The 16,044-nt window shown below is 39.1% G+C and overlaps 8 protein-coding genes across 8 annotated transcripts; 5 read left to right on the forward strand and 3 right to left on the reverse strand.

The window, feature by feature from the left end:
* Nucleotides 1–559: 559 nt before the first annotated feature.
* JH06_1245 (chaperone) lies at nt 560–3,802 on the forward strand (the record flags this gene model as incomplete). The annotated part of the gene is made up of 3 exons (XM_014673164.1): nt 560–631; nt 659–2,120; nt 2,274–3,802. The coding sequence occupies 3 exons, from the start codon at nt 560–562 to the stop codon at nt 3,800–3,802; spliced, it is 3,063 nt and encodes a 1,020-aa protein (XP_014528650.1).
* A 679-nt stretch (nt 3,803–4,481) lies between these two features.
* Nucleotides 4,482–4,862, forward strand: JH06_1246 (proteasome activator complex subunit 3; the record flags this gene model as incomplete). Its single annotated transcript, XM_014673165.1, has 2 exons — nt 4,482–4,637; nt 4,668–4,862. 2 exons carry the CDS (start codon nt 4,482–4,484, stop codon nt 4,860–4,862), a joined length of 351 nt encoding a protein of 116 aa, XP_014528651.1.
* A 1,786-nt stretch (nt 4,863–6,648) lies between these two features.
* JH06_1247 (hypothetical protein) lies at nt 6,649–7,389 on the forward strand (the record flags this gene model as incomplete). Its single annotated transcript, XM_014673166.1, has 6 exons — nt 6,649–6,789; nt 6,821–6,854; nt 6,886–6,959; nt 6,989–7,088; nt 7,120–7,212; nt 7,244–7,389. 6 exons carry the CDS (start codon nt 6,649–6,651, stop codon nt 7,387–7,389), a joined length of 588 nt encoding a protein of 195 aa, XP_014528652.1.
* A 285-nt stretch (nt 7,390–7,674) lies between these two features.
* Nucleotides 7,675–8,519, forward strand: JH06_1248 (hypothetical protein; the record flags this gene model as incomplete). The annotated part of the gene is made up of 3 exons (XM_014673167.1): nt 7,675–7,979; nt 8,009–8,194; nt 8,225–8,519. The coding sequence occupies 3 exons, from the start codon at nt 7,675–7,677 to the stop codon at nt 8,517–8,519; spliced, it is 786 nt and encodes a 261-aa protein (XP_014528653.1).
* Nucleotides 8,520–11,734: 3,215 nt separating this feature from the next.
* Nucleotides 11,735–12,215, reverse strand: JH06_1249 (hypothetical protein; the record flags this gene model as incomplete). The annotated part of the gene is made up of 3 exons (XM_014673168.1): nt 11,735–11,890; nt 11,940–12,006; nt 12,103–12,215. The coding sequence occupies 3 exons, from the start codon at nt 12,213–12,215 to the stop codon at nt 11,735–11,737; spliced, it is 336 nt and encodes a 111-aa protein (XP_014528654.1).
* A 70-nt stretch (nt 12,216–12,285) lies between these two features.
* On the reverse strand, nt 12,286–13,305 carry JH06_1250 (cdp-ethanolamine:dag ethanolamine phosphotransferase; the record flags this gene model as incomplete). Its single annotated transcript, XM_014673169.1, has 2 exons — nt 12,286–12,433; nt 12,464–13,305. The coding sequence occupies 2 exons, from the start codon at nt 13,303–13,305 to the stop codon at nt 12,286–12,288; spliced, it is 990 nt and encodes a 329-aa protein (XP_014528655.1).
* A 206-nt stretch (nt 13,306–13,511) lies between these two features.
* Nucleotides 13,512–14,649, reverse strand: JH06_1251 (hypothetical protein; the record flags this gene model as incomplete). The annotated part of the gene is made up of 6 exons (XM_014673170.1): nt 13,512–13,630; nt 13,661–13,896; nt 13,927–14,006; nt 14,036–14,296; nt 14,327–14,509; nt 14,545–14,649. The coding sequence occupies 6 exons, from the start codon at nt 14,647–14,649 to the stop codon at nt 13,512–13,514; spliced, it is 984 nt and encodes a 327-aa protein (XP_014528656.1).
* A 381-nt stretch (nt 14,650–15,030) lies between these two features.
* Nucleotides 15,031–16,033, forward strand: JH06_1252 (hypothetical protein; the record flags this gene model as incomplete). Its single annotated transcript, XM_014673171.1, has 4 exons — nt 15,031–15,113; nt 15,154–15,489; nt 15,518–15,932; nt 15,962–16,033. The coding sequence occupies 4 exons, from the start codon at nt 15,031–15,033 to the stop codon at nt 16,031–16,033; spliced, it is 906 nt and encodes a 301-aa protein (XP_014528657.1).
* Nucleotides 16,034–16,044: the final 11 nt, after the last annotated feature.

Genomic DNA, 16,044 nt, shown 5'->3' on the forward strand with positions numbered 1-16,044 from the left:
GACGGAAGAGGATGCAAATCGCTCGTTAATTATCCAGCCAGATGTGTATAGTGAGGATGAAGATGATTTCGTTGCTGTTCCCAAGAATCAGGATATATATGCATATGACAGTGATCAGGGCGAAACTAGATTCTTTATTTCTCCTCGAAGGGAGAATCGAAACCTACGGTCTCCAAGTAGATCTGGTTTGACGAACCGTAGTCAACGTCGAGAAACAATAGCTTCTGAGAACCAGCTACATAGCGTAGCTCCTCCTACCAGTAATGCTTGGACATAAGTACCTTTTTTTTAATAATGTTTGTTGAAATTGAGTGGTGTGCCTCAATAGCTCAGTTGGTAGAGCATCCGCTTCGTAAGCGGCAGGTCGTGTGTTCGAATCCCACTTGGGGCTCTTTTCTCTTTTGTCAATGAATGGGACTGTTATATGTTTTATGCATCTATCAGTGAATAAGGGCAATTTTTTCACAGTTCATGTAGCCGAGAGTGATAACCAAATTAAACTGAACAGGAATACGCCATATTTCTGGAATTACTTTATGAAGGTTTGGACGACTAGAAAATGTTTCTGGGTTCGCGGCGTTCCAAGAAGAGTGATTCTCTTCTTGCTATTGACTTCGGTTCCTCCAATTCAGTTGCTTGTTTGTTTAGGAATGGACAGGTACAATTGGTTGCTGATAACACCGAGTCAGGTGTTAATGTGTTCCCCTCATTTGTTGAATACAAAGGAGACGAAGTTCTGACAGGCACAATTGCTAAGAAGAGACGACTTCAAGGAGCCAAATACTGTGTTGGTTGCATCAAAAGACTTCTTGGACTTACATGGGAGGACTATGAGGCTCTTGAGAATAAGGATGTTTTTGGATGTGAAGTAGTTCGTGGAGATGATGGTTATCCTCAATTCATTGTCTCGGATAGTGGTCGTCAAGTGAGTGCTATTGAAGTGGCTTCTGAACTTTTCCGTAAGATCAAAGCTGATGCTGACCGTCGTAATGGAGCTCCAATTTCCGAATGTTACGTTACAGTTCCTGCAAATTACAAGGATCATCAGCGAGAAGCGATCAAGGCTGCTGCTCGAGATGCTGGATTGACTGTGAATGCGATTGTTATTGAACCAACTGCTGCAGCCATGTCATGGTGTCTCGATCATGAGAAGTCACTGTCTGTTGGTGAGAAGATGTTGGTAGTTGATTTTGGAGGTGGTACATTTGACCTCTCGTTATTGAAGTGTGATGGTAATGGTAGTTTCTCTGTAATGGATACAAATGGTGATCCTAAGATGGGAGGAAATGACGTTGATATTGAGATAGCCAAGGAAGTGTGTAAGATGGTTAAGAATACCGAAGGTATATCGTTTAATCCTTTGAAGACGAAGAAGAAAATGCGATTTCTGGCAGTATGTGAAGAAGCCAAAATTCAGTTGGCGACTAATAAGGCGACTGAGATTGATTTGAGTGACTTCAATCCAGATCTTGATGAAATCACATTCACGCAACAACAGTTGAACGATATTGTAAAACGTTTGTTCATGAAACGGATTGATGAATGTATTAGTCGTATTACAAACAAGCCAGATCGAACTATTGGCGTAATCAAGAAGGTGTTTATGGTTGGAGGATCATCTCAACTTCAGGCTGTAAGAGAGGGAGTGAAGAAATGTTTCCCTCATGCTGTATTCCCTGATATCAATCCCGAAACAAGTGTTGCGGAGGGCGCTCTAGGAATCGCTCGAGGTGGTGTTGTTCATGAGATTATCAATTTCTCTTTTGGTCTTCTAGCAGGAAATGACGTAGTGATGCTTTTGAACAAAGGAACTCGTATTCCTTGCGAAAGTGGACCAATCACCTTTTGCAACAGTACGGATTACCCTGAGAAGATCTTCTCTGCTATTTATCAATGGAATGGATCTGATTCTAATCAGTCGGGTCGTGTAATGAAGCCAATGAATGAGTGCACAAAAGTACGAGAGTATTCGTTTATGAATGACAATCCTTTACCTAAAGGACAACAGATATTTGATATTGTATTCCGTTTGGAATTTGGTGGTACACTGGAAGTCATTTGCAAGGATAAGAACACGGGTAGAATTCTGAATAGAGAAGTATACAAGTCGCTTGTGGCTCGTGAATAGGTTGAATTGTTTGTTGATGTGTCACAATTGGTATTAGAACGAGTGAACAACTCCATAAAGAAGGAATATCAATTAAACTGAATTTACGCCATTATCCGAATTGCGGCATTCGTTGCCAATAACAAAACCTAAATGAATCTTGAAGATACTATCGCCATCGACTTTGGAAGCACCAATTCCGCAGTTTTTGTTTTCAGATATGGGCGATGTGAACAATTAGCGAATAACGATACAACTGGTGAATATCAGTTTCCATCGTTTGTGGAATATACAAAGTCATCTGTTGTCACAGGTTTATCTGCTAAGAGGAATATGGGAAGGACGAAACACTATGTTGTAGCTTGTGTAAAACGTCTTATTGGATTAACATATGATGAATACGAGAAACTGGAAAATAAGGATATTTTTGGATGTGAAGTCGTTCGTGGAGAGGATGGCTATCCTCGCTTCATTGTCTCGGATAGTGGCCGTCAAGTGGGATGCATTGAAGTAGCATCGGAATTATTCAAGACAATTAAACGCGAAGCAGATAGCTATTGTGACCATCCGATAACTTCTGTGTATTTAACAGTTCCAGTTCTGTACAACGAGGCACAAACGGTTGCTATTAAAGAGGCGAGTCGCTTAGCTGGACTAGAGATTGTGAGAACGATGGACGAACCTACTGCAGCTGCTCTTTCTTGGTGTATGGATCATCCAACCGAAGTTCATCCAAAGGAACGAATGCTCATTTTTGATTTTGGAGGAGGCACTTTCGATGTGTCCTGTTTGGAGTGTCAGGATGCTACCCATTTCAAGGTCTGTCGCCGCGATGGCGAACCATGCCTTGGAGGCAATGATGTTGATTCAGCCCTTATGCAATACTCACTGAAACGATACAAATTACTTACACAAAGTGAACTGCTGGATTCTGCAAGTCAAAAGTACAAAACCAAGTTAGTGAAATTGCGTAGTATATGTGAGGAGGTCAAACGGAGCATCTCCGCGAATGGTCCTCACGAATTGGATACGAGTGACGTAGGTGGATCGATCTCGATCCCAATCACAGATACTGATTTGAAGGAGGCCATTCGGCCATTGATCAAACAAACAATTGACTGTGTGAAAAGGATTACAAATGAAGATGGCTTTAATCCTGGTCATATTCGTCATGTTTTCTTCGTAGGAGGATCCTCGAATTTGCGTGCTGTTCGTGAAGAGGTGAGAAACATGTTCCAAAGTTCTAATTTCCCTGAAGTTAATCCCTATTCATGTGTGGCGAGAGGAGCTGCCTATTTGGCTCTGCTCAGTCAAACCAATAGAGGTGATATTTTTCGTGTCCCAATTAAATGCTCGTATGGAATTGAAGGCGGAGACAAAGTGTTGATTTTACTACGTACTTCACAGATGATTCCCTGTGATTCAAGTGCTGTTACGGTAGAACTTACAGACAAAACTGCAAGAGCTATCAAGTCTGGTATTTATCAGTGGTCCGGTGAGGTGACACAAGAAGCTCGGCTTCTAAAGGACATTGGAGAATGTGTATCCCTTGGTGCTTTTTCGATCCCTATTCCTTCCAGTACAGAGAGGTACGAGTTGTTGTTGCATATGGAAAACGAAAAAGAGATAGAAGTCATTTGCAGGAGAAAGACAACGAAGGAGACTGTTGGTAGCTGTAAATTCAACCTAAGCTAGATGAAGTGTTTGTTAAAATTCCCGTGGGAGTGTCGTTTGACATTTCCTCATAATTGAACAATTGATGAGAAAGAAAAGTAATCCATCAACAGAAAAAGCAGTCTCGACTCCCAGAATCGAAGAATCTGAAGAATCGAAGGAACTAGCTCTCCAAGTACAATTGGTGAATGAACGACAGATCACTGAAGGCCAGAAGGTATTAATGGTGAAGTTACCATCTATGATTTCTCGCTTAAGTGAGTACATCCAAGTGAGTTATAATATCATTGCTGTTGATTCTATAGAATCAGTCATTGTTTTCGGCTTCGTTATGTAACATTTCCAAGATGATTACGATTAATAACGAGGAATGTGACAGTAAGGTTCGGAGAATCGGAAAGGAAGTGAAGAAGTACAATAGACGATTGGAAAAGGACTTTGGAAAGTGGAGGGAAGAAGAAAGAGTTATTTGTTCTGAAATAGATCCTTCAAGCGGTAAAAATAGTTCTAATGATGATCATAAACCAAAACGTATTCATCTAAGTAAGATCACATTTCATGACGAGTACGAGTTTCCGATCAATCCAGTAGTGTGTGATATTCGTATTTGAGTATGTAGTTACTAGTTGAGATGACAGATTACCTGAAGAAGGAGATTCGTGATTCCATATCCATCTTCAATTCTCTCCGATTATGGATTATGTTAAAGGTTCCTCGGATGGAAGATGGTAACAACTTCGGAGTGTCAATCCAAAAGGAATGTATCAAACGCTTAGTAGATGCTCAAGATCAAGTGGTATATATGTTAGACTGTATTTCTCAATATTACAAGAATCGTGGTGAGGCCGTAACAAATGTATGATTTCCTTGTGTTGGTGATTTGTAGATGATATCTAATTGCGATGTATTGGATTATCGACAATTAGTGGTAGAAATTGATGAGACTCAGTTCTACACCCTCAAATTGTTTATTAAGACGTTTCTGAATATTTGTCTTTCGATATATGATATGTGTTTGAAGAATCTTGACCGTCTCCAGAATCCCCGCAGTAGTACTGATTCCATTTCATCGTTCTTTTAATGTCTTTTATTGTATGTTTTTTTATATCAACAGAACTCGATCATTTCAAATCATCAGTGAATGCAAACTCGACATAAGCAAATTGTAATCTCTCTCTGTTTCTTTTTCTGTAGAAATTCACTGATGTTGGAGTTGAGAAGACAGGAGATTTGAGAAAGGAAGGAAGGATAGCACAAATGGAAAAGAACCTGGCTCGTAATGGTATTCTGTTGAATTTAGTGTGTAGGTCAAGAGAGTGACTCAATTAGATCTGGTTCGGCAATCACTTCACTTCCGGATTCATCTTCTCCAAAGAATATGTCTCTTTCGAATTCACATTTGTTTGTATCTTCTTTATCCAATTGCGAGTTGGAGATTCTTTCTTGTTTCCTTTTCCATTGCGGACCTTTTCTTCATATTGTAATCAAGAATATCAACATTTATCGGTCCGAATGTTCTATGTGTCAAGTAACCCCTGTTAAACGTTTGTCTCAGTAACGTCCACATACTTGAACTGATGTTTAGAAAGCGAGTAAGACGACTGAAGAAAGACTCGCCTCCTCAAGAGGGAACATCAAATCCACCTACATTTCTTGCACCGGAATTGTTTATTGAACAGGAACTACTCAAAGGTAACATAATTCCCGCGTTGCTGGATGTACCTACTTTGACAAGCGAGCCTATCAAGTCTACTTCTGTGGAAGAGGGAGCAGCAGAACGAAATGGAACAACTTCTCATGACGGTTTGGTGGATGCCTCCTCTCCAACTCCATCTACGTTGTTTTTGGACAGTCCATCACAGATTAATCCAGAAGCTGTGTTTACAGATATGGGAGTGAAAATTATTGGAACAAGGAAACATGAGAAGAAATGGACAGATGTATCTCCGCGAGAACTGTCCCTCTTCCTTGCCTCATTGTTTAATGATACTTCAGAAGGACGATATTTAGTTAATAATGCCTTTCTTCCTCCTCGTGAATCAGAGCAAGGAATGGATGAGACTGATGATTCCATTTATTTGGGAGAACTTCGTGGTCTTTCTCGAGATCGTAGTTTGCAGATCCGTCGAACCTTACATTTTCCGGAGATTGGAATGGGAATTGAAGATATTGTGGACAAGTACAATCAGAACATTGGTAGCAGTGATCAGACATATGAAGATCAGTCTTTGGATGTTCCGTTCCCTAGTGACCCCGGTTATTGGAAATCCGTTTTAAGTGATTATTTGGTCTGCTCTGATATATGTGTTGATCTGTCTCAGGCTCTAACATATATGGAATTGAGGAGAATTAAGTTGGATGAGAGACAGTTGTCTTTGTTGCGGGTATTTCGGAAAGGTCATCGTTATGTGGAAGTGGTATTCTGGTTTGTGTGCCAGTTATATGTCAATTTGGCTTTCAAATCATTTTCGCTTTCTCATGACGATATATCAAAAGATGAATTTCTTGAAATGCTAATTCGAGGATTATACTGGGTTAATATGACTTCTCTATCACAAGTTCTACTGGAAGATGTTCATTATCTTGTTCGAGTAAAACGAAAAGCAAGTAAACAGAAGGAGAGAAAGTTGTGTTGTGTTTGCTCTCCGAAGGGATCAGCGTCGAAGAAGCGAACAGAATTCTTGTGCTTGAAGTGTAATCTTCCCTTTTGTAACTCTGTCCAGTGTTTTGCTGAATATCATAAAAACCAGGGAATAAGATTTTATCGGTATACAAATGGAGAACATTGAGTCTTGTTTGTTCGATTCGTTTTACAAATTCTTTCAGTTCATTGGTTGCCCAAATTCTAGTTCTTCATTATCTTTGCAATGAGCGAGTATGATAGTCTTGATGCTCTTTTAAAACCCACAAAGAAGAATCGTAAATTGCTCGTTCCACTGTTTATCAGTATCTTGTGTCTTGATCTCTTCTTTGGATGGATTCTTGGGTTAAATGCTCGGTATGTCGAGGTAGCTATCTTTTAGCAGCACTCATTGGTAGGAAACAAATGATATTCTCTTAACGGAACCTACAAGTCATACTGTTGTTGTACTTCTTACATATAGAATGGAACAAAACGATTATGATCCTCCGTGTATTGATGTTCCTCTCAGGATGTGTCGGACTTACGGCGAAAACGGTAGATTTTGTCTTCTCCATTGATTGTAGCCCTTACCACTGAGTATATGCTGTTCTTGTGCCTTTGGTTCGTTTATTCTGTTTATCATCGTCAATTTCTTCATTATGTTCATGTCTCCTGACAAACAATGTATATGACATATTGGAAATATGATTGGAAGGTACAGTGATAGCGGCTCTTTTGTTTGCATTGGAAATACTGTCGATGACATTTATTGTCGGTCTGTCTATTATTTTAATCTATCAACAATACGGTATCCTTGTTTGACCATGGGTAAAGGGTAGTGAAGGAAGATGATTCTCGGGTAAGCTTAGATATGAAGGACCCAGAGTCAACTATGAGTCGTAATCTCATGCGGAGTGTCTTGCACATCATTCCGGGAATCGGTTTATTTTCACGAAAAATCGTTGAATGGACGAAGGAGGAATAAAAGTTGTAAGCTTAGAGTGTTGAGTTTTGTTATTAACCACATTGTGTATTTCATAACTATCCTGGATTCACATTATTGTGTATGCCAAATTTAAAATTTCCAAAGATATCACCTCAAGAGAAGGTGGAACTCCTTGATTACTGGGAATCTCACCGGACTTCATATTCTGTTGTTGCACACTATTTTGAAAGGAAGTGGAAGAAGAAGATCAATGTTGGCGTTGTTGCAGACATCATCCTTCAGTGGAAGAAGCATAACTACATTCGGGGTCTTTCCCATATTTCTATGCGTGGAAGTGCTCTAGCTTTAAGTGTTATGGAAGCTATGTCGATAATCGACCCCTGTGGAGTTCCTATTTCCAAGAATTGTCTTTATTCTATGTGTATTGGCGAAATGAATGATCAGGAGACGTCTTCGTTTCTCTCTATGGATTCTCTCGATGCAGTATTAAGAAATGGTGGGATTAATTTCGATGATATGTATATTCCATCAGAGGTAGTTGCGGATGAAACTCAGAGCATTCAGGAATTGCTCAAAGGGTATCCTCCTTCTCGTGTATTCTTTTTAGATTCGTTCCAGTTGTTTTTCAGGTAAATATGGAGACTAGTATTGAATGTAGATGTACTCCCTATCGCTCTTATGCTTATACTTCGGTTACATCCAGAAAAGTGTTTCCTAGAGAAAAGGCGGAGATCATTGTGTATGTCTCTGCAGATGGAAGCATTCGCAGTAAACCCTTTCTCTACAGTCGTCGGCTCACTACTTTGAGTGATTTAGAGAGTCTTGTACAGACTCGCAAGCGCCGGTGGAGGCTATTAAGGTCTGTAACATCTAGAGAGCGAATTGTAACAGGGGAAGCACTAGCAGCCATACTGAAAGATCTGGATGCTCATGTGTCTCCTGGGAATAAGTGTCTCTTGCTTGTGGAGAATGTAGGTTTATTGGTCCAGGGAATATGTGAAAACGAACGAACCTTTGAAGTAAAGCTTGCTTCACAGAGTGGATCTGAGATAGTCATTCAGCTGCAATCAGTGCGCGTTGTTCTTCTTAACAGTAAGATATTCTACCAGTTTTCTCCTTTGTGTTCGAGCCTTATTAGTTCTATTCGAATGAAATACAAGTGCAAGTGAACTCTGATGATTATCCATAGATCTCGATTAGTACAAGCTGTAAATGATAAAGTGTTGAATCGACGCGGATATAAGCGAATTATTCCTTATGATGAGTGTTATCAGATTCTTCGGTCCATTTGGGAATCCATCTCTCCAGTTCTTCTTTCTATAACACCAGGTTCTTCTTCCTTCTTTTCTTCACTTCCTTCGGATCTAAAACAATTGGAATCACTTGAAAAGGAAGCAGAATCAGAATTGCAAGCCTCTCTTGACAAGTATTTGAGTACGTTCTCTGTGTCTCCTGAGAAGTGTCTGAATCTGGAGCAATACAAATACCTGGAATATGTTCCCTATATTGCTGGAGTTGGTGTATTACGGGACTATCTTCGTACTCCCGAACTCATTCCAATTCTATTCAACAACCCTGGATATCCAGAAGCGTCTTTCTTTCCTCCGTCAAGCTTCTTCCTACATTCACAACCACAGAAGACGGAAGATCATCCTCCATCAGAAGATGTTATACTTGCTCCAAATCGCAAAATTGCTACTGCTTTCATAGCATGTTTAGAGTCAGTTGTGAATGCATCTGATAAGTTACGTTCGGATCGAGATGTTTATGATGATTTGATTCTTCGTATATCTTCACATTATATCAAATGACAAAGATTTGTTAACAAACACTTGAAGGTACCACTTGAACAATCACCGTTTTACAATCCGAAGGAATACACTTCTCATTAGTATCAACACAAGAAACAGAAGGTAATTTCCACTCACCAGGATACTGTGGAACCAGAATCATCGAGAAGACTGTTACCGACTACATAAAGAGAAAAAGATAACACTTACATGAGGGAGAGACTCAGGAATGACCTGCTCAATGACACTGCATACCATATCTGATCGTGATTCGATGAGGACTCTATTGATGTAGGAAAGGAAGAGAGATTGATAGAAGGATATTTGAAGCCACGGTATGTATGCATCGACAGATTTGTCACTTCCATCTTCACCTTGTTAGGTTGCATCAAACGGAATTTGTCTTCATATCGATATTGAATCGACATCTGAGGTTTTGGATGGAGTCGAACACGAAGGCTACATAGAATCTTCATTTCCATTTCCTACTCATAGTCTCGTGTCAATGGATACAGAGACATAGATTGTGTCCATTGAATATGAACACGAACATAAACATCACATTCAGAGCGTTCCGAACGATCAAGAGTGGCAAAGGAAGAGGCATGGTTCTGTGTATATTCAACATGAGTCTGGATAGAATGCCGTTGTTTTGGAACAAGAGTAATCAAATTCGGAGAGTAATCTGTACTCAGATGAATGTCCGACAAAATAGTTGGATTGTGTTTTGGTAATTCATACTACAATCAAAGTGAATATAACTGCAATACAGAATTCACAATTGCAAAATCAGTCTGAGTTCCCAATCGACGAAAATCATCAACAAAAACAACATCTGTAATGTAACTAGAAAAGGAGTCCAAGTAGACCGGATAGTCACACTGATTCTCGAACTACATTACACAATAAGTCCAATTCGCTTACATTTAACTGAATATCTCCATTCTGTCCTGCCAAAGAGAGTTTAAGATTGTTTTCAAGCGAAACTGGAAGACTCAAAGATACATGTGTCTGATGATAAGAAATAGCTTTCAACATACATTGGAGGTTGAATTATCGTTTAATAGTGCTAAGCCAACAATTCGTTTTGTCAGTGGTGAATCGAGGTAAGCTTGCTCAGGAAAGGATGGAAGACTGTTTATTTGAGATGTAAGTTGATAAGATGACTAGAATATAATTCATTACTGGTGCATACAAAATGATTGGGACAAGGCTTTATGACTGCTTGGAGGAGATACTGAGTTTGTTGGCCCCTACCCAAAGACGAGAATTCTGTGCTATTCTCTGGTAACTCAATTCGCAGTGAACACTTGTAGTAACAGTCGAAAAATCCACCAGATAGAGAGTTCCATAACCATAGAGGCAACCCTACTAATATAGTGGAAAATGAACAAATACGTTTCCGTGATGAAGAGTTAATGGAGTCTGAAAATACTGCAGATAGGAGCAGATCTTTGTATATGGATGGTCTGTTGAACGTTTTGACCGTATTATCTTCATGAGTTGAATCTGCTCTATGCTATACTTAAAAGCAATGTAATACACCAAAAAAATCATTGCATGAATGGTTTGGACAAAGAGCTTCCAATCGGTAGTTGTCGTGACTTTGGGCTTCCTCCTCATAAGAATATATAGATCGCATTTTTCATCTTTCTGTCATCAATGACAACCGTTCCTACTATGGTACAACACTTTACGCACTCGAAGTTCGCCTTCTGGAGCTGTTTCGTCTTTGATAAACAAAGCAAAATCAAATTTGTCAAAATCCATCTTCAGCAAGGATAAGAATGGACTCGATCACAACAAACAAATTACAACACTGCTCTCAGAACAACAATCACAACTATCGTAGTTAGAATCATCAGAATGATCGTCCTTGAGATTGGATTGGCTTGCAAGTCCTTCCAATCATATAAGAGGATATCATCTTCCTTTAGAAGCAGTTTTCCGTCTTTAATTTCATGATCCATCATTCTACGAATCACCATCATAACCTATATCTACTTAACAGAGTATCCTGAAGCTGTTGAGAATTCTACTGTTTCTGTAATAAGCTGATAAACTCCATCCGTGATAGTATGACAAACATCACTGACTGTTTCCAGGCTACACAGCGAAATAGAAAAGTTGATAGGAAGACTCACAAGTGCATCGGACTTAGAGCAGTTCCGTTTTAAATAGAAGCGACAAAGAGATGTATCATAATCCTTAGGAATAAGATCCCCTTTTTGCAAACACTGGCCTTTGTATACGAATACCAACCGATCATTGAAAGAGTGACAGAATACCTGGACTGCTTGCACAATTCTATCAAGAGTAATATCTTGAAATGAAAATGGCATTGGAACAGTAAGTGTAATTGGTTGGACCCACTGAGTGATCGACTGAATTGTAATAGATCCATTTAGACACTGATCTGTTGTACAATCATAGAGGATGGGATTTGTATATTTGAAATAGACATAATCTACAATTGAAAAGGACAAATGATGTTACCTGACTCAAATTCTTGCAAGATTGGTGTGAGATACTCCAATACAAAAGAGGGGTTTGAAATTGATGAACTATAGACACCAAGAATATGCTGGCCTTCACTAAGCCGATTTTGGAACTAGAATGAGATCCATCTCAATAAAACTAACAGAACGAATAACCTTTTTCTTTAAAACAGTTGAGTCATTGGAACGAAAGAATGTTTGAATATGGTAGTCAGCACAATGACTCAGAAGAACAACTTTATCTTGAATGACCTAACTATCACGAAAAAATGTAGCTAAACATCTCCAATCAAGTATCCACAGGTAAATTCATCAGAGCAATGTCTGAGTGAATCATGTAACTCTTCAGACATGACAACTTGTACTGACTCATTCCCCATGACTCCAAAAGAGAATACTCAAAACAAACAAATCAATCAGACTTTTGTGATGATCCCAAGTGAAGTGCGTAAATCCCTAAGTACCTCTTGATTTGTGTAATTACAGTGCATACATACCATGTGTACATGACAAAGAGGACAACAGTACACACGATCAACAAAGTATCTTGATCCACAAGATGAAGGAACGAATTCATCGTTAATACGACAATATTGTACATTCCAGCGAACCTCCAATCCAGATATCGTCGACATAAGTGAGAGATGTTAATGCGAGTAGACAGGAAGGAGAAGGTAAGTCCACAGAAGACTAAACTCAATTTCATTGAACACAAGCCTACAGTACAGAAGAAGAGGATGCGACTTAACAAGAGGCGTGAAGATCAGCAATCTCACACTGCAAGCAGCAATCACTCTACAAATCACTCAAATCAATAGTATAAACGCAGAGGGAATGCATCGCATCAAGTAGTCTTTGGTGGTAAGATTCTTTTCGCCTCGTTCAGCTTCAGGAACTCTTGTTCCACTGCGATAACCATCCATAAACAAAGAATAGATGGTCAAAAGCATTCCAACGTTGGTTATCTCCATTACCAATTCCGAGACTGATATTGAGAAGGGGAAGTTCCATGGAATAGGAGCTCGGAGTTTTTCAGAGCCAAGGAATCCCGCTAAGAAGTATACGAAACTAACAAGGAGAATGGATTCAGTCGTTCCAAAGAATCGATTACCAACAACGAGGACATTAATATAATATTCCAGAACCTGTGCGAGAGAAAATGCAGTACACTGGATAATCATGACAAGACAGGCATGCACGCTTAGGCCCGTTCCACAAGCTGAAAATAGAGTAACCAGAATAAAAACCTCATTAATAGCATCACAGCCGTGGTCGAACAATTGTCCTAGAGGAGAGGATGCATTCAATCGGCGAGCCTGTTTACCATCTGCACAATCGAAATTGAGATATGTAACTAAAGCAAAGGAAGCCAAATAATAAACCCATGAAGGAGCCTTCCCTTCAAGTGTTGGATCATGATACAGGACGGTGATCGAAGCTGAAAGGTTTATGATAAGGCCAATCAGGGTAATCATATTGGGAGCCATCGAATCAGGGAAAAAAGACGCAAACCATGTCCAGAACGGATTCAGTAGTTTCTCAATAAGTGTATAGTCGGCTCCATGGTAGACATAAGTGTCAAGACTCTTGAGATCTTGCTCATGCAAGTATTTGGGCATCTTCTTCTCGAGATTCTCGATCCTTTCTTTTATTTCACTAGTGTTCATTCTGTACAGTAAGGATTTGATCACATTATTATAGACTGGGAATTCCAGAAGTCGTATGGATTTTGTATTTAGAAAACAGGTCAAAACAGATGATTCCAGAAAAGGACTTGATATTCGATATTATCGTTATTCAAATCCCTCTCTTGCGTAGAAGTGATGCATGACAACCATTTCCACAAAACAACCATTCGTAACAAACAACAGCATTAGATCTCCTTCACTAATGATGTATCCTTTACCATTAGTGGTTCCATATCTTCTTTCACCTCTTCTTCTGTTTGTTCCGTATCTAACTTCTTATTGCGATTATCAAAGTTGTATCTTTCTATTTGTCATAGTATCATTCCAACCGAACCAATAGAATACCAGAAGGAACCAGCAATTGTCACAACACATCCAACAGCACTGATTATGCTAAGTGGTTGTTTAAAGATGATCACAGAAATGATAATCACACAGACTTGCTTCACATTTCCCGCAATATTGATCACAAGAGGAGAAGTAGATTTTGTAGCTTCGAAATTAGAGACATTCAGAGCAAATGCAATGAAACCATTAAATACCAACAACAAATATATATAGAAAGGCTTTCTATATATAAACTGTTATAAACATAACAACCCTTTCAAAAATGATGTATAGAAAGCTGTTTCGTACAAGGTTGAAACTGGAATCAACTCTAATGCACCTAAACTACTATTCTAGAATGTATAGTGGAGATGAAATGTACAATCGTAAGGAGATGGAGAGGAGATAGCTTGTTTCCGGAGGAAAGAAGCAATTTGGTGACAATTCCTTTGATTGTAGAGACAAAGCAACTAACTAACAGAATGACCACCCCTGTGAAAGTTCCATGGATCTCTCCCTTACATACCATCATGGCACCTCCAATAATGGGAATTAGAGTGAGATACACACGAAATGAGAGTTTCTCTCCAAGCAATAAATACTGAATCACTGCTGTCCACGCAGGCATGGTACATCGGACAATCTACAGTCCAAAATCGAAGTAATAAAGTACTTGATCAAGTGCTAGACTACAGTATTTGATACTTGCATTCCCCAAGACAATGTTCACAATGAATAAGACACTAACAAGAAATAGACGGAAGAATTCGTTTTTCTCAATTGGTCTGGCCCCATAATAGGAAGGTGCCATAATTCTCATAAATCCTGAGTATACTGCAGAAGAAATCATATGCATCTAGGAATTAGACACTATCTGACTGCCAATTTTACCAATGTAAGGCTGATCGGATATGGACATTTCAGATACGAAAAGAAGACCTTATTGATTGTTGTAACCAAGATAAGAAGGAAGAACCATATTATGAGCCAGTTCATGGAAGGAAAAGAGCGTAATGAAACAAACACTGAAGACAAGGAATTAACCTTCTGAAATGCATCTATTGTTATCAGGCCCCTAGAGTAGATGGATTCATAGAGACTCGAAAAGCAAACCCGAAGATTCAATGCTTCTCGGAATCCTTAGATTGATTCCATTTGGATGCTTCCTGACATCAAACGTTCATATCGACTGAAAACAAATATTACTAACTAAATATAACACTTTCCAGGAGAGATACACAAAAAAACCAAGTTGAACTAATTTTCATGATTAATCAACTCAAAACAAATGTGTTTCGGTGGCGCAATAGTTCGTACATCTGTCCCATTCTTACTCATTTTCTTTTCTAAGGCCTCTATGCCCGTCAACAAGTATATATGGTATTCTTTATTCTCTCTACCTGTAATTCTGATTGTAATTTCCTTGACCTTATTGCTGATTCCGAATCCACGAATTGCAAGTATTATTGGGTTTGAGTTGATTGAACTCATGAGGTGTAGTTATAATGAATTTGCAAAGCAATGGATAAACACTGGCATTAGTGTCATCAGCAGTACCCAGTTCAATATTACATCGTCTTCACTGTCACAGAAATTCAAACCTATTACTCAAGTTGACGGATTCTATTATCCCTTTCGAGACAAGTGTAATGAGAAAGGCGACCCAGAGTGTTTGATAACACCTGCATTCTTTTACGATTCCTCAATTGTTGTGGATAAATTTTACCCAACGCATTCAGTAGTGACCGATGGTGGCCAATTTGTCTTAAATGATACTTTCGTCTTTAGCAGAGTCCTCGTATTTTCGCCTCTTGATCTACACTGTAATACTGTGAGGTACCTGTTCATGTATTGTTCGATGTAGACCCCTCTGTGAAGAGAAGTGTATCGATATGGAAGGTCAATGGAATGAAACCACTGAACGTTGTTCTATCCAACAGTATTTGAATTCGGTTTGTTATCGACTACTCCTAAACGAAACATGGATCCCTGACTACACAAATAGTGCTAAACTGAAGGACAATGTACAGCAAGCAATTGGTTGTGAGTATTCCAATCAATGGAGTCCTTATCAGTACTCGACAAAGAAGACGGGTTTTATTCGTGTATCTCTTCGTTATTACATTGATTCGTTTATTATAGCATCGTCAGCCACAAAAGGGTGTTCTGATCGTAGCTATGAGAGTAATCATTGTTTTGGGAAGCCAGCCTCGGAAACTCGTCATGGACCGTTTGTTCTTTTAGTATTTGCTGCTTGCAGTCTGTTACTCGAAATTGGAGTAGGAATAGAATCGAGGATTAATAATAGGTTCTTGTGTTTTGTATTAAGGGAAATCAATCATCAAATCATCCTGTGGATCCTCTTTTAGAAGAGATATGAACTGTTTCTTA

The sequence above is a fragment of the Blastocystis sp. subtype 4 genome (genome assembly GCF_000743755.1).
Source record: "Blastocystis sp. subtype 4 strain WR1 chromosome Unknown seqid_0054, whole genome shotgun sequence".
NCBI lineage: Eukaryota > Bigyra > Opalinata > Blastocystidae > Blastocystis > Blastocystis sp. subtype 4.